The sequence below is a fragment of the Thalassophryne amazonica genome, chromosome 17, assembly GCF_902500255.1.
Source record: "Thalassophryne amazonica chromosome 17, fThaAma1.1, whole genome shotgun sequence".
Taxonomy (NCBI): Eukaryota; Metazoa; Chordata; class Actinopteri; order Batrachoidiformes; family Batrachoididae; genus Thalassophryne; species Thalassophryne amazonica.
Genome location: NC_047119.1, coordinates 24,875,165 through 24,890,910, shown reverse-complemented (window position 1 = coordinate 24,890,910; position 15,746 = coordinate 24,875,165). Strand labels below are relative to the sequence as shown.

At 40.9% G+C, this 15,746-nt stretch overlaps 1 protein-coding gene across 1 annotated transcript in view; it reads right to left on the bottom strand.

The window, feature by feature from the left end:
• Positions 1 to 15,746, bottom strand: part of LOC117530070 (astrotactin-2) — a 465,818-nt gene that overhangs the window by 151,080 nt on the left and 298,992 nt on the right. Inside the window, exon 3 of the mRNA XM_034193006.1 lies at positions 5,545 to 5,974. Coding sequence (XP_034048897.1) covers positions 5,545 to 5,974 — 430 coding nt within the window. The remainder of the gene's footprint in view (positions 1 to 5,544; positions 5,975 to 15,746) is intronic.

Below are 15,746 nucleotides of genomic sequence, written 5' to 3'. Positions count from 1 at the left end.
CAGCAAAGCCCAATGCCTTCCTGCTGCCACACTGCTAACCACTGACCTATTATGCGGCCTGTACCTGATTTACATCGTCTGTTCTGACTATGCTCTCCCAAAGCCACAGGATTCTTGCTGAATAATGACAGTGACAGGCCTCATTTGTTTAGTTGCCTGTGTAACAAAAGCCAATGCCATGCACAACCCTGTGAGGCATGGTCATAATCCCCGGGGATAATGCTATTGAGTTCAATTCAATGACGTTATCTGTCAGCAAGGACAGACAGATAAAGGATGACTGGTGTTTGGAGACATCGGGAGCCAAGCAGCACAAAACAGGTGGGACAAGAGTTAATCGCCCCATATTCAAATGTCACTGCTTTATGCAGGTACAGATGGGGAAGTAGAGGCATCAAATTAAATGGTTTGTGTTCTGTCTTGCAGAAAATGGCAGACTATTTATGAGTTAGACCGAAAGGTGACAAGAACTATATCTGGAATTAAAAACGTCAACATTCATCACATGAAACATCAAGCCATGACTCAAGACTTGCTGGTTTTCAATTGAGATAAAAAGGTGTTGTAACATATGGCTTGGTCTCCATATTTTATATATATATATATATATATATATATATATATATTGACTCATAGCAAATTTGTCAGAAGAAAGAGATGTGATGTTCCAAACCTCTTCTTAAAAACTACTTTTGATCCTGGTTTGGTGTCAAATGATAGATCAATCTCAAATTTGCATTTAAGAATTCTTAAAGAAAATCGATTTAAAACTATGTGACTTATTCTTTCCTGATGATCTCTTTGAACCAATACACAGTCAGCATTTACAACTGCCCATAACATTCTCTGGAAACTGCGCTCACTATATTTGTGACGATCTTCTGATCATTATGGATTCATAAGCCACTTCGGTACTGGTAGCGCTAGACAACGGTGCAGTTTTTCATAGACTAGAAAACTATTTTCAGTCAGCATTATATTTGTCTGATGATAATAACACTCCTTCCAAATTCTCTAGTGAGTCATCTGGGTTATGTTTTAACCCCCTTTGTTATTTTTGCATTCTAATCCAATTACATTTTTTCTGTGAATCTGATTGGTTAATCGTGTAAGATTTCAGGGCGTATAATATTTGGGTAATGGTGGCAAAATATTCAACCATTTAACATTTGGATGTATTACTTTGCGCCCTGACTGGTGTAATGACGAGATGTCATTCCTGTCAAATGTCATTCCTGTCCTCCGTGCGTATGCGCAGTATTGTCGGGACACGGAACTGTGGATTTATACGACAGGATGCACAATTTGACAGAACACCGGCTACGTGCGCTGCTAGCTGTTAGCGCTGTTAGTTGAGAGCGAGAGAAAGTCACGTACCAATGACACCGGCCCTGCCGAAATGGGTAAATTTAAGCTACCATACGAAAGTATCAATGTGGATTCTGATACAGAATTACCATTTCACATTTGATGGTTTTGTCGGATTTTCACATTTGATGGATTACTCCATGCCCTGACCGCTGTTGGAGCGACGCTGCCTTGGCTCGATGGTAAGCCTCACCGACCGAATTACCTACAGAAAAATAAACCATGCAAATGATGTAACTGAATTAGAATGGGAATAACCCCCCTTGTGTCTGATGATTTGCAGATGTTCATGCTGTTATACAGTAAAGCTCAATTTGCGACCGTATAACCAGTGTGAACGACCGCAAATCATCAGACACAACAGTGTTATTCCCTAATTAATTAGTATCTGTTGGACAGATACTACAACCTACTTTTCACTGTTCTGCCGATGACATACAGCTTTACAGGCCTATTTCTAAATATAATCTATTTCATATTAGGAATGTCGAGCATTGAATATACTGGATGTTAGTCATTGGTCACAAGACATTGTGTACATGATAATGCAGGTGCCTGAGTGTTGAGGACCACCGTACCTTGAGAAGACCAACAGGATGCCCACATTTCACCTGGCTGTAGCAGATATGTGGTGATTTTAGAGATGTGGGAATGGACTGAGTGTATGCCTGGCTGGTTGCCATTCAGGACCCAAGGGGGTACCATGGTGTTGTGATGTGGCAAAGTGCAGCACCAGCGCATGCTCCCAAACTTGACTTTTGAAACCATCCCAACTTTTTCCTTTCTTGGGATTGTATATCAGGTTTCAGAGGCTCAACCACTGGTGACCACATTTGAACAGAAATGCACCAGATGTGAAACCTGTCCGAGGTCTTTGTGTGGTGGCCTTTTGTACCATGCTTCATTATGAAACCTGATATCTTTTTCAAGATATCATGCAAACAAGGTTTGCAAGACTCACCCTCTATTGGCCACAACTACAATCAAAATGCAGCCAATGTAAAACTTGTCTCAAGGTCTTACTGAGGTGACCTAGTTTACAGAGTTTCCCCTTTGATATGTAAAGTCTTTATGAAAATGAAAAAAGCAGATTGATAATATCCTGTTGGTGTCAACCTGTATACTTTGCTTCTCTTGTAAGAATATCATATATTAGGTGATGACTGTAAGGGGCAGACTTGTAGGAGTAAAAACCCCTCTGCACACTGTCTCCCTTCTTTTTCCCCAGGGTCTAATCCAAGGTCTCTTACATGTCACTTTCAAATCAAGCAGAAATATCCTTCAATTCAGCACTTTATGCACAATTTTCTGTTTCCTTCACATAAGATGTCTCAATAGAAACAGCTTTAAACACTGAGGTGGGGAGAGATCAAAAGAGCAAATCTTTAAAATGATGAGGCTCTTTGCTTTAAATAAAAGATGAAATAGAAGATCAGCAGAAAACTCATCATGGGACCAATGAATGTTAGTCTGTCCTCCATATAATGGCGAGCACAGAAAGAAATAAAGGTCCCCAGGCCAGTTCGGTGAAACACTTCTGATTTATTGTATACTTGAGAAGATGAGTTCCCTTAATGTCAGTGTAAATATGAAAGGATATTACAAAACTTGTGGCTCCTCAAGCTCATGGTCCATATCATGATTGTGGATCATAGCCAGACACATAGGGCTTGTTGACAAAGCTGGAGAGCCCTCCATCACCCCAGTCACAGAAGCATCTCCACAACACAATGGTGCCACCTCCATCCTTTGACGCTAGGTTTGTGTGTGTATGTATAATGATGTAACACGTTTTGCCTATTTAGTCTGATGTCTAAAAACACTATTACGACCTCATCAACCCAAATACTCTTCCTCAACTTGACTTCAATGTCCCCATGTTTCTTCTGGCAAACTCTGAGATTTTATGCCTTATTTCAGCAATGGGTGTTCTGGTGGCTTTGATCATTAGTTGTCTTAATTTATGACTGGTTCAACTAAATTCCTTCCACCCATCCTTGACTCATCCTTAGTAATCACCCTTTCATGAGTTGCCTGTGGTGTTATTTGTTTTTGAAGGTACAGGCTTTGCCACAATACATTAATAGGTCCAATACAAACTGGACCATCTTGGTGTATAATAATCAAAAGAAATGTCTTTCCTAAACATGGTCAATATCCATTTCAATTTTAAGGGCCCCATCTTGAGATCTATGGTACTGGGTTGAAGTCAAAATCATAGTTTCATTTGGAGTATTTCCAAAGTATTGCCGTTATTTACATGGTAAGGAAGCTGAACACAAAATAGGGTACGGAGGCAAAGGCACAGAGTTGTCTCTACATTACTCAGATACAGTGTATCCAGAAAGTATTCACAGCATGTCACCTTTTCCACATTTTATGTTGCAGCCTTATTCCAAAATGAATGAAATTCATTATTTTTCCGCAAAATTCGACACACAATACCCCATAATGACAATGGGGAAAAGGGTTTTATTTATTTATTTTTTAGATTTTTGCAAATTTATTAAAAATATAAAAACTAAGAAATCACATGTACATAAGTATTCACAGCATTTGCCATGAAGCTCAAAATTGAGCTCAGGTGCATCCTGTTCTCACTGATCATCCTTGAGATGTTTCTACAGTTTAATTGGCGTCCACCACAAACTGGTTAATACTTGAACACACAGCATGTGTGTTCAAAGCCGGGATAGACTTTTTCAGAATTCAGTGAAAAATGGTTCATTGTATTGGCTCACTTCATTGGTGTAGTTAACCATACTGGTGTGTGTGATACTGTACTCATGCACATCAACCTAGGTGGCCATCATTATATAACAACTCCCTGCTTGGCCAGCAAAGTCTATAAAATTCTAAAATTTCTGGTGATGCAGTGGCATGTTTGATTAAGTGCAAAGAGATTTATTGAAAGAGTGACAGAAAAACACGTGATCACTGAGTGTAAACTTGATTTATCCCAGCATTGGGTCTTGACCATACTGTGTAGACTTTTTTCTTTTTTCAAATCATCAGTTACTCTCTAAACCTGGAACTATATTAAAGAACACACTACATACAAATAAGCTCCATTCATTTTTGTGCATCGATTCAACTGAAGAGGCTAACATGTATAAAATGAAACATTTTACAACTATAATTTATACGCTATTAATGCAGATTACTTTTATTTCTATACACTGCAAACTGAAATCATTTGCAGATATGTTCATGTGCTTATTAAACCCTGAATATCCTAATGTAAAACAGAAAAAAAAACCACTGACAATTAAATTTAAACGAGTGGCTTGGCAATGTTTTAGTGACATGGACAGTAATTTGTATGCAGCAAGTTGAGTGATGAGTGATGATGAGGCATTCCCACAGACTTGAACCATGCATAATTGATTATGGCATGAAGAACAAAGGCACTCTCCTTTTCAGGCAGCGCCCTTCAATTTTTAAAGTCTGATTTGGCAGAGGTGCACACCAGGTTCTTCAAGATAAAATATAAACAACTCATACCGATTTTAAAATCTCAGGGAACATTTCTGGATGAGATATAACTGCTGTCGTTGCTATTTTTTTGCTTGATGCATAGACGTATCATTATGTTTAGCAAAGGTCAGTGAGCCAGCCGAGTGACTCACCTCAACATCTCATCGACTGCCACTTCTGCTTGACCTCTTTGGATTAAATTTAATGACGACACTGAATTACATTACTTTTGACATGCAGAAAAGGGGGCAATGACATGGAACAACAGTGTATTTATCAAACAAATGAGCTTCATAGAAACAAATTCACTTCATAGTACATCATATATGTAACTGATGAATACATGAAGCTATGGTGAGTCATAAGGAACTGCATTTTTTTTCCCAAAATTATAAGCAGTAGGTGCTGTGCTTAGGAGAGCATGGGTCGGGGGGGGGGGGGGGGGGGGGGATGGGGGGGGGGTACAGCAGAGCCAAAACTGAACTGTCCAGGATGGGCCATCTGGGAAGCTGGCAAGAAGAACCTGTACGGATGTGCAGATATTGCTTGCAGAAAAGCATGATGACAACTACTGAAGAGAATTTCTCACATTTGTGGGACAACTCCTAGTGTGGCGCTAAAATCCAGACATTTATGAAAACCAGCAACATGCAGTTAATCTCACCTCCATCAGCTCCACTAAGCACCACCAACACCTACCTCGTTTGTCAAAATTATGCTTAATGTCGTCATCCGTGCACAAGATGTCTGCATGGCTTCCAATGCCAATGTTAACGCCATAGTCATCATGGATTTTGCCGTCATGCAGCTTGGTGTGGAGCTGGTTGGGTGTAGAGTTCAACGAGGGTCCACCAGGATCTTCGTCATCGCAATCGTAATCGTCGAGAATGGGGGTTTCGCGTATGGGCATGCCGATGACAGAACTGCTGTGCTGGTGTGCGTTTCGGGAGCCCCGGTAGCTGTCGCGTCCCTGAGGTCCGAGCAGAACTGAGGGAATGTAGTGGATCTCATGGGTGGCCTCGGTGCTGGCGCTCTTCTGTGGAATACGCCGGCGCTTGCACCAACGGTGGCGGGTGTACAGGATGAGGGTGAAGAGGAGAATTAGCAGGAGGAAGGCGATGAGGCCTCCCTGAATTGAAAGAGGAAAGAGAAAAAAAAAAGATAAGGCCAATATTACAAGCCACTTTAATTTAAACAGCACGAACAATTACAAGTGCAGTTGCAGTTATGTTAGGATGAATACCGATTAGCACTATTTGCCAACTATCAAAGAGGTCTGCCAAACGGCACTTCAATACACAAGTTCTCAAAGCAACATGAGGTTACTAACACAGCCACAAGACAAATGTTTCAGCGCCCAACATGCAGGTGCATTAGACAAAAATAATGCTAATTAAAATGTGGTGATACCAGTACAACTCTTACCAAAAAGTGCTCCTACAAAGGGGAGCAGCAATCATAATTTGGCTGTAATCAACCAGTCAAATGGCAGAAAGACTCAATAAGGGACTGTTACACACTCACAGGACTGAAATCAACATCCCTACATGCACGACCACTGCACGTGCATATAATGCTATCTTACAATCTTAAGGTATTGTAAGTGTATGAACAGAATATCTAAGAAGATACTACATATCCACATATATACAGTCCTGGTGAGAATTACTAGCACCCCTCAATTTTAAGAACACATTCTGAAGTATGTTCACAAATAAATGAATGAATGCAAACAAAGTAATTTTGTATACAAACCCAATTCCAATGAAGTTGGGACATTGTGTGAAGTGTAAATAAAAACAGAATACAATGGTTTGCAAATCCTCTTCATCCTATATTCAATTGAATACAACACAAAGACATGATATTTAATGTTCAAACTGATAAATTTTATTGTTTTTGTGCAAATATGTGCTCATTTTGAAATGGATGACTGCAACACATTTCAAAAAAGCTGGGACAGTGATATGTTTACCACTGTGTTACATCACCTTTCCTTATATAGGCTGAAGAGGATTTGCAAATCATTGTATTCTGTATTCTGTTTTTATTTACATTTTACACAACGTCCCAACTTCATTGGGATTGGGGTTGTAATATATATATATCAGGGCAGCTTGACCCGGTTGCCCAGTAATTAAATAGATAAAGAGAATAGATTAAAGCCAAAAAAAAAAAAAAAAAAAAAAAAATTGGTTACGTTCAACTTTAAAAAAAAAAAATGGTACCAGTTTGTTCCCCATGTCATCAGGATTCAGAATATATATAGTTTTTAGAGCTACATATTATAGTTTGGGAGTTTATCCCAGACAGACAGACAGACAGAATTAGCCCTTTATGTATATAGTGTAGATATATATTATGGCACGCCAAACAGGAATATATGAGAATATGGACATTGGAAACCTTGAATATATTGAATACAAGCTTGAAAATATTGAATGGAAGCTTGAATATATTGAATGGAACGTTTTATATATTGAATGGAAGCTTGAATATACTGAATGGAAGTTTGAAGACAAAGACAAAACTGATCAAATCTAGGCTTCTTTCTCTAGTGTATCTTCTGGTAAACTGTAGCTGAAATTTCACATTTTTCCATTTAACTTTCCATTAACCATTTAGGAATTACAACCATTCACAGCCAAAGAAGCCTGCAACTCCTTCAGAGCTGTCATGGGTGCCTTGGTGGCTTCCCTCATTAGTCTCCTTGTTGCACATAGTAGAGAAGCTTGAATCTTCGACTGGACTGGGTTGCTTGACGCGAGGACGTTTCGCTTCAAATCGCAGAAGCTTCCTCAGCTAAAATTCTTGCTCTGGTGGTCTGACTTCTGTCTTGACTCTTGTAGAGAAGAATAATCAAGAAGTCACAAAAGCTGGAGTTTTAAACCTAACCAGACCCCTCCTACCGAGAGGCAGACTGGTATAGGCTAGTGACTAAACAATAGCTCTAATTAGCACCTATTGTGCTCTAGTTAGCACCCTCCTAATGACAGGGCAGCTGTCCCTCTCCTGATGGCTCCCTTGGCGACTCTGCTGATGACGTGATTGACTCATTACCATGAACAAAAGACTGAAACTGCTTTGACCTGAGTACCCCATTGTAAACAGGGGACAAAGCGTGTCTCAGACCCCCTCCCCGGTTAAAGTTGGGTTTCAAACGTTTCACAAAGAATGCCTCCTTGACCCCTCTCTCAAACCATTTCTTCTCTCTGGCTAATATTTTAACTTCCTTGTCCTCAAACGTGTGGTTAGTGTCTTTAAGGTGGAGATGAACTGCAGACTGAGGTCCACTGGTACAGCCTTTTGTGTAAAGGTTGCTTAGTCTCACCTATGCAGTGTTCGTTACAGTTTTCGTGACATCTGATAGAATACACTACATTGCTCTGTTTGTAACTAGGGATCCTGTCCTTAGGGTGAACTAATTTCTGTCTCAAGGTATTAACCGGTTTAACGTAAACTGGGATTTTGTGCTGTCTGAAGATCCTCTGTAGTTTTTTCCCCTACTCCTGCTAAATAAGGGAGAGACACTCTTCTTCTTGTCTCCGTCTCCTGTCTATCTGGTCTCTTTGTTCTCTGGGACTTCTGCACTTTGTCCAGGGACCATCGTGGGTACCCACATACTGTGAGGGCTTCCCGGACAAGTTGTTGTTCTTTAGCCCTTCCCTCTGCAGTTGTGGGCACCTGTAGGGCTCTGTGTTGAAGCGTCCTGATCACCCCGAGCTTGTGTTCAAGGGGGTGGTTTGAGCCAAAGAACAGATATTGATCAGTGTGAGTTGGTTTTCTGTAAACCCCTGTCTGGAGCTGCCTGTTATCTCCAATTGTACCATCACAGTCCAAAAAGGCTAAATGGTTGTTTCTGGCATCCTCAAGTGTGAACTTGCTATTGGCGTCCACCGAGTTGATGTGTTCTGTAAAGTCCTCAACTTCCTGTTGCTTGATTTTAACCCATGTGTCATCAACATATCTAAACCAGTGACTAGGAGAGATGCCCGTGAAAGACGTCAAGGCTGTCTTCTCCACTAGCTCCATGTACAGATTGGCCACAATGGGGGATACCGGAGACCCCATCGCACAACCATGAATCTGCCTGTAGTAATTCCCCCTAAACAGGAAATACGTGGTGTTAAGACAGATCTCCAAAAGTTGGCAGATGTGGTCTGGTGTGAGTTTGGTCCTTTCAAGTAGAGACACATCCTCCAGCAGTCTCTACCTCACAGCTGAGACGGCCTCAGCGGTGGGGATGCAGGTGAACAACGAAGTCACATCAAATGACACGATTGTTTCATCTGCCTCCAGCTGCAGGTCCTTGATCTTGTTCACAAAATCTTGTGTGTTCTCCACATGGTGTTCTGAGTTACCCACTAGAGGAGCCAAAATCCACTTGAGGTGCTTGGCCAAATTGTACGTGATGGAATCTGTGCTACATACAATAGGCCTGAGTGGCACGTCCTGTCAGGAGTCAAGACAGAAGTCAGACCACCAGAGCAAGAATTTTAGCTGAGAAAGCTTCTGCGATTTGAAGCGAAACGTCCTCGCGTCAAGCAACCCAGTCCAGTCGAAGATTCCACCTTCTCTACTATGGAAACCACCTGGACAACTGAGAGCCTACACAGAAATCCTTGTTGCACACTCACTCACTTTTTGGCAGCAGTCTACTCAAGACAGCTTTACATACAGCACCATACTGTTTGTATTAACAACTGAGGGAAATGAAGTTCAAGACATTCAGTGGTTAGGAAATGTTCATGTATTCATCCCCTGACTTATTCAAAGAAAATGGACAGTAAAAACGATGACTTGTGTGAACAATCAGTTTGCACAACTACTCTGAACATGGTGATACTGTGAATTCTAAAAGGGGCTGTAATTCCATAATGGATTATGGAATTACAGCCCCTTTTAGTTTCATTTCAACTCCGTTGTGGTGGTCTACAGACATAAAATTACAAAACCCGGACTGTCTAAATACTGATCGCTGTGAAATTACAAAACCATTTATTTACCATCTCTCAATCACAACAGAGTATGGAAAGCATGTTCAAATAGCTGGCATTTAAATATATCAGTGATCTGTGCACATCAGCTTTTTGGAGCAATTTAAAAATGATTTTTTTGATGATGACGATAATGATAATAATACGCTTGATTGTGACCACTCTCTGTGTGCCGTCTAACCAGAACAAATGCAAAGCAGCCAGGCTGCAAATCCTCTTCTGTAGCAGTGCAGCATGTGGACTCTTATCTTCAGTGTCACACACAAGCCGATGCACCAGGGTTGTTAGCAGCTTCCCCAAGCTATTACAAACATTCTGAAAATTCACAGTGGAGTGTCACATTTCGTCGTGGTTTATTCAATACCTCAGCATCACAGTAACATCAAATGTCATTGATATACAAGCAGAGTTTGGATGATAAACGTAACTCCACAGGGTGCATTCAGAATGGAAGGAAGAGGACGTCGGGCCGTGACTTAGCCTTTGATTCTGCCCACATCTGATAGGTTGGAGCCATTTCGATCAGCAAGACATGGCGACCTAAGGGTGATATATTTGTGATGCCAGACACAAAAGGCAGAGTCTGCAGTTTTACCGCCACACACTGAAGCACGGCCGCTACACAACCTCAGCAAACATACAAAGGCATGCAAACGCTGCAAAGAGCAGAAACTTCAGCCACTGTGCCCACGCACGTCGACATGCGTATACACAAAGTCACGATGGAACAATAAATAAAAACTGAAAGGGAGGTCATTCATCACCACATTTAAAATTCCATCTCCATGAAGAAAAACAAACCCCTTTCAAATTATAACTCATACACTGCTGGGTGTCCATAAATCACAGCGCACTGAGAAGAGAGGTGTCACGGAGGGGACTCGTACTACGGTCAAACTTGTTCATTAATCTCCAACAGGATGGCAGCTTTTGCAGAAACGCAGTTCCCCCCCAAACTCCCCTTAGCCTGCACTTCTACATTAACTTCACCTGAAGAACAGGAAAAAAAAAAAATTGAAGGCTTAGTATGTTTCATTTTAGCAGAAAAGTGATAATGAAGTGACATTGCGTGGTTCTGTAGAACCCCTGAAGTATGGTAATGTGGGAACAAAAAAAGTGAGGAAATGGGATAAACTGCTGAAATGCTTTCAAAACGTCCAGCAGCGCATTTAAATATGGGGGAAAAAAAAAAAAAAAAAACTTTCCTAGAGGTTACTGATGTCTTTATTCACTGAACACATCTGTTATACATCTTTATGTCAGTGAAAAGTGAAAAAAAAACCTTTTGTTACGAAAATACATAATAATTACACCTTCTGCAAGACATGTCAGTTTAAACTTTAATTACCTTTTTTTCCCCTTTAAACTTGTATGCAGCAGAATGAATCTTGGCATGTTAATTAAATTGTGATACACTTAGGACTACAACAAACTGTAATTTCAAATATAACAAAACATCAAATCTATGCTCGAGTCTCCCATGTGCCTTCTGGCAACATGAAGCTGCAATTCTCCCACCCAGAAAATCCTTTATTCTATTCGGCAATGAAGCTGAATCACTGGTGATAAAGACAAAAGTTACACTGTCCCTGATTTATACAATCAAAGACACAAAAGTGTGTCAAGGGCATCTTGGTGGTTTCACTCATTAGTCTCCCTCTTGCACGATCACCCAGTTGTTGAGGACTACCTACTCCAGGTCGATTTGCCACACAGCACCATACTGTATTTCTATTTCTAAATGATTCCTGCAAAGTCCAAGACATTACTTGTAAATCTAGTGCTTCTCTCTCCTTTACAGTGGAGTGCTTTCACTTGAAAAGCCCATAAAAATCCAAATCCACTTCCCACCAGGTGGTGGCATGTTTACTTCAGCTCGAGCCAAGATCACGGAAAGAGAGCTTTTGGCCAACAAGAAAGGTAAAAAACAATTCAGCTGTTTAAAAACCACTTTAAGAGCCAGGAATCAGGCGACAAACAACATCAAAATAATGTGCAACATTTCTGACAAACTGTTTTTTTTTTCAAAGCCATGCCAGTGAAAATAGGACCAATTAGTTTATTCATCTGAAATTCAAACACAAATTTGTCTAAAAACAAGTTAACAAAAAACAGAAATGCAAGGCCCTCTTAACTTCTTCGTATCTCTCTCTCTCACACACACACACACACACACACACACACACATTTTGATTATGATTTCTGTCCATAATCAACCAGCCCGACTTGGACCATCCAACATATTTAAAATAAATAATTCTTAATTAATATAGTTTAGGTCTGTTGCTCTCCTAGCAAAAATTCTGCATCCCTGTTTGACTTTAAATGTGGATCTTAGTGCGGATTACTAGTGCTTTCAATGTTATCAGCCACAGTCTACACTTATCACAATTTGCCCACAGAAATAAATTTATTTCACAAAAAAAAAAAAAACTACCAGGGTCAAAATTATTAGACGCCCTGATGCCATTAGACAGTTGTGTGTTGTTTTTGCTGGATAACACCCTGCAGCTGTTTGTTGTAGTTTTCAGCAGGTCTCAGTCATGTATCCTGAGGAATCCCAGCCAACTCTTCTTTGGTGAATCTCTCAAGCTCCTCCAAATTTGATGGTCTTCTGGGATGGACCTTGGTCTTCAGTTCATCCCACAGATTTTCAATGGGATTCAAGTCAGGGCTTTGTGCAGGCTGGTCAATAATGTTCTGGAGGTAATTCTTCACCACAAGTGATGCATATTTTAGGATGTTGTCTTGTTGAAAGACAAAGCAATGGCACAGACTTAGTTTTGCTGTTGACTGTTTGAGGTTTTCTTCAAATCTTCACATATTCTTTCTTCATGATTCCTTACACCTTTAGGAGATTCTCAGTTTCAGGTGCAGTGGAGCATCCCCACAGCATAATCTCTTCCTCTCTTCAGCAGAAGTGAAGAGAGTTTTTGTGACTATAATTTCCCTCCTGACTAAGTCATTCACTAGTGTCTTGGCAGTTGTTCTGGGGTCTTTAGACACATCTCTCACTATTTTTCTTACCAGTGTTTGAAATACTTTGCTTCATACCTTTACCAGGCTTCTTCTGTACAGTGTGAAATCTTTGAATTTCTTGATGATACTTCTCACTCCAGTTCTTGACACTGTGATAACTCCTTCTGCTTTGTGATCATCAACAATTATTTTTCTCAAGTCTAAACAGATTTCTTTGGCATGATACTTTCTCAAGTGACAGCTCAAACCCTTAATGAAGTTTTTATACTGTGTGTACCTTGGAAGATAACCTCAATTTTAACATGATTTTACAAAGCTTTGAGCATTACAAAGTTAAAGCACATCATTACACAACCGTGGTTTGTGCCATGGTTCAACAAAAAAATGGTTCGTTCTTAAGGGGGCTAATAGTTTTGATCCTGGTAGTTGTTTCTGTGTGAAATTTAAAACAATGTAAGCATCCAAAATAAAACTAGGCTGCTTAGAAATGCTGTGTTGAAAATTCCTTGCTCTGTTAAAAATCACAGGAAAATTTTGAAGAAAATGTTTTGGGATGGATGAATTCTTTTGCCCTCATTTGTATGTCCTCATTAATACAGTGATATTTTTTTTATAAAATGAGAGAGAGAGAGAGAGAGAGAGAGAGTCATACATGAAAATGAATGCAGTATAAGCTCTTTATTCAGCAGTGGGCTATTTTCCCAATAATGTCGGTCAAAGTGTTTTATTTTTTTCATAACCAGCTTCACAGCAAAAATTAATTTTATTTCCTGGTATGCCTTTGGGTTAATGCCTCACTGCATTCATCAGTTGTTCAACTCTCACAAGCATGCATGCATGGACACACATACCAACTAAATTCATCACATAAATCCAAACACGTTTGATTAAATGACGACTTTTGCCATTATTGGAATGTTTCAAATGAATCTCGCCTGTAATGGCGCCACATATTGTATGTGGTGTCTGTAAGCCAGTTAATCGGTAATGAAATTTGCTGCCACCAACTTCATAGAACAGATTTTTGCATTAATTTTTAGCAGGCGTAGATACAGCAGTACAGGTACATCATATGTCTGTTTTTTGTCTCCAGTCTCTTGACTCATATCTCATGTATACAATCTATATTATAAAAGCCAAGTGGCCATGTCTATCTCGGCTTTCAGTGCTTACCAGTCGAGTGAGTATAAAAGAACTTGTGGAGAGCTGGACATGTCCCAACTTGTCCTCTAACACTCCGAAACGGAGGTGTTCCTTTGTCTCGCTTCATCAGGGAATCGGTCGTGACGCGCGAAGCCTCCGCGCGGCTTTCCATGACAAAATATCTTGTTAAAAGTGAAATCTGCCGGAAAATGGCTGATGTCCAGGTCTTGTGATAACCAGAGAAAGAGCACACGACGGTCTCGTATCCACAGAGCCATCAGCTTAGAAATGATCCAGTGGTTTGTGCCGCATCGTCGCAGCTCGCAGCGCGGCGCACGACCGTCCTTAAAGGGGTCCTTAAAGCTGTAGTTAAAGTCCTTATTCTCTGTGAAGCCCGTAAAATTTTCACTGAAAGCCAGATAAATTTTTCGAATGGTTTCTAGGTGCCAGTCTCTAACAGCTTCTGAAAAAATTCTGATGGAAAAAAGTCCTTTTCATTCCACCATTTCCAGACAATGAAAATCCGATGAGGGGGCGGGACCACTCGTTCCACAAGGCGTGCTCACAGGCGAATGACATCACCGACAGGCGTGGAAAAACGCACGCATGCGCACGAGGGTTTAAGCATGTCTGACGTAAAAACATATGAATGAAATCCATATAGTTTTTAAAAAAAATAAAAAGGACCGTTAATTTATGGACAGACCACGTATATGTATGTATGTGTGTGTGTGTGTGTGTGTGTGTGTGTGTGTGTGTGTGTGTATATTAAAATTGGGCACATGAAACCCAAAGAATACAGCCCGCCTGTTATGGCCTCTTCACACATAACACGAGGTTGGGTGAAAGATGCAGGAACTGGCTGAAAAAACGTGAAAAAAAAATGTGGAATTGCAAAACATTCCACCTGCTGTCAGGAGGAACACACAGTCGGACAATGTGAACGATACCGCGGCAACAGTTTTGTGCACAGTGCGAGCACCTAGAAAGTGTGACGCCACATCATGAAAACACACACACCAAAAAATGTTAATCCCTGTTATCGAGCTGACAATCCAAGTATGTTCCTTCCATCCCTCTGTATATGACCCATGGTCATAGATGTAAAGTCATAAACTGACATGAATGAAGCCATGCGCTCTTATGTCCAGCCAGCCCCACGTGTCAAGTGGGCATCGTGCCGAAGGACACTGCGTCATGTGGACGACTGCTGATGTGGTGGATGTGACATTCAGATCACCAGCTGAGTGCACACATTATCAGACGGTTCTTTTCACATGGGACAGCCTGCCGATGTCTGCGCTGACGCGGCCGTTCCTGCTCGTTGCAAAGGCGAAATGTGTTTTTATGTATTTCCACGTGAGGACAGCATGCCCATGCACACGCCTCATGGTAGAGTGTTGTCAGGTCATATCATTCAATGCAGGGTATGTGTTCTTCAGCTGTGACTTGCGAGTCCACAGATCTCAACAGCAGTAGCTGGTGTATTCATTTAATCGTCCCTCTGTTCTCTGTGTTTTTAATTTAACATGTCGAGTGCACTGATTTTCTATCAGTTCCAGCTGACATTCACTTGCTAGCCAGTGATCAGCTGGGAGACGTCGTGTATCCACAAGCGCTGTGAGCAAAGCAATCATACATGAATGAGTTCACGCCTTTCCCCATGCCGTATTTATTTTTCCACTGTTTCTGTCTGTTATGTGGATGAAAACCTACGTGGTGGAAGCATCATTAGCCTGGCTGGCCGGCTGATGAAGTTCACACCGTGCCGTGCACACTCAG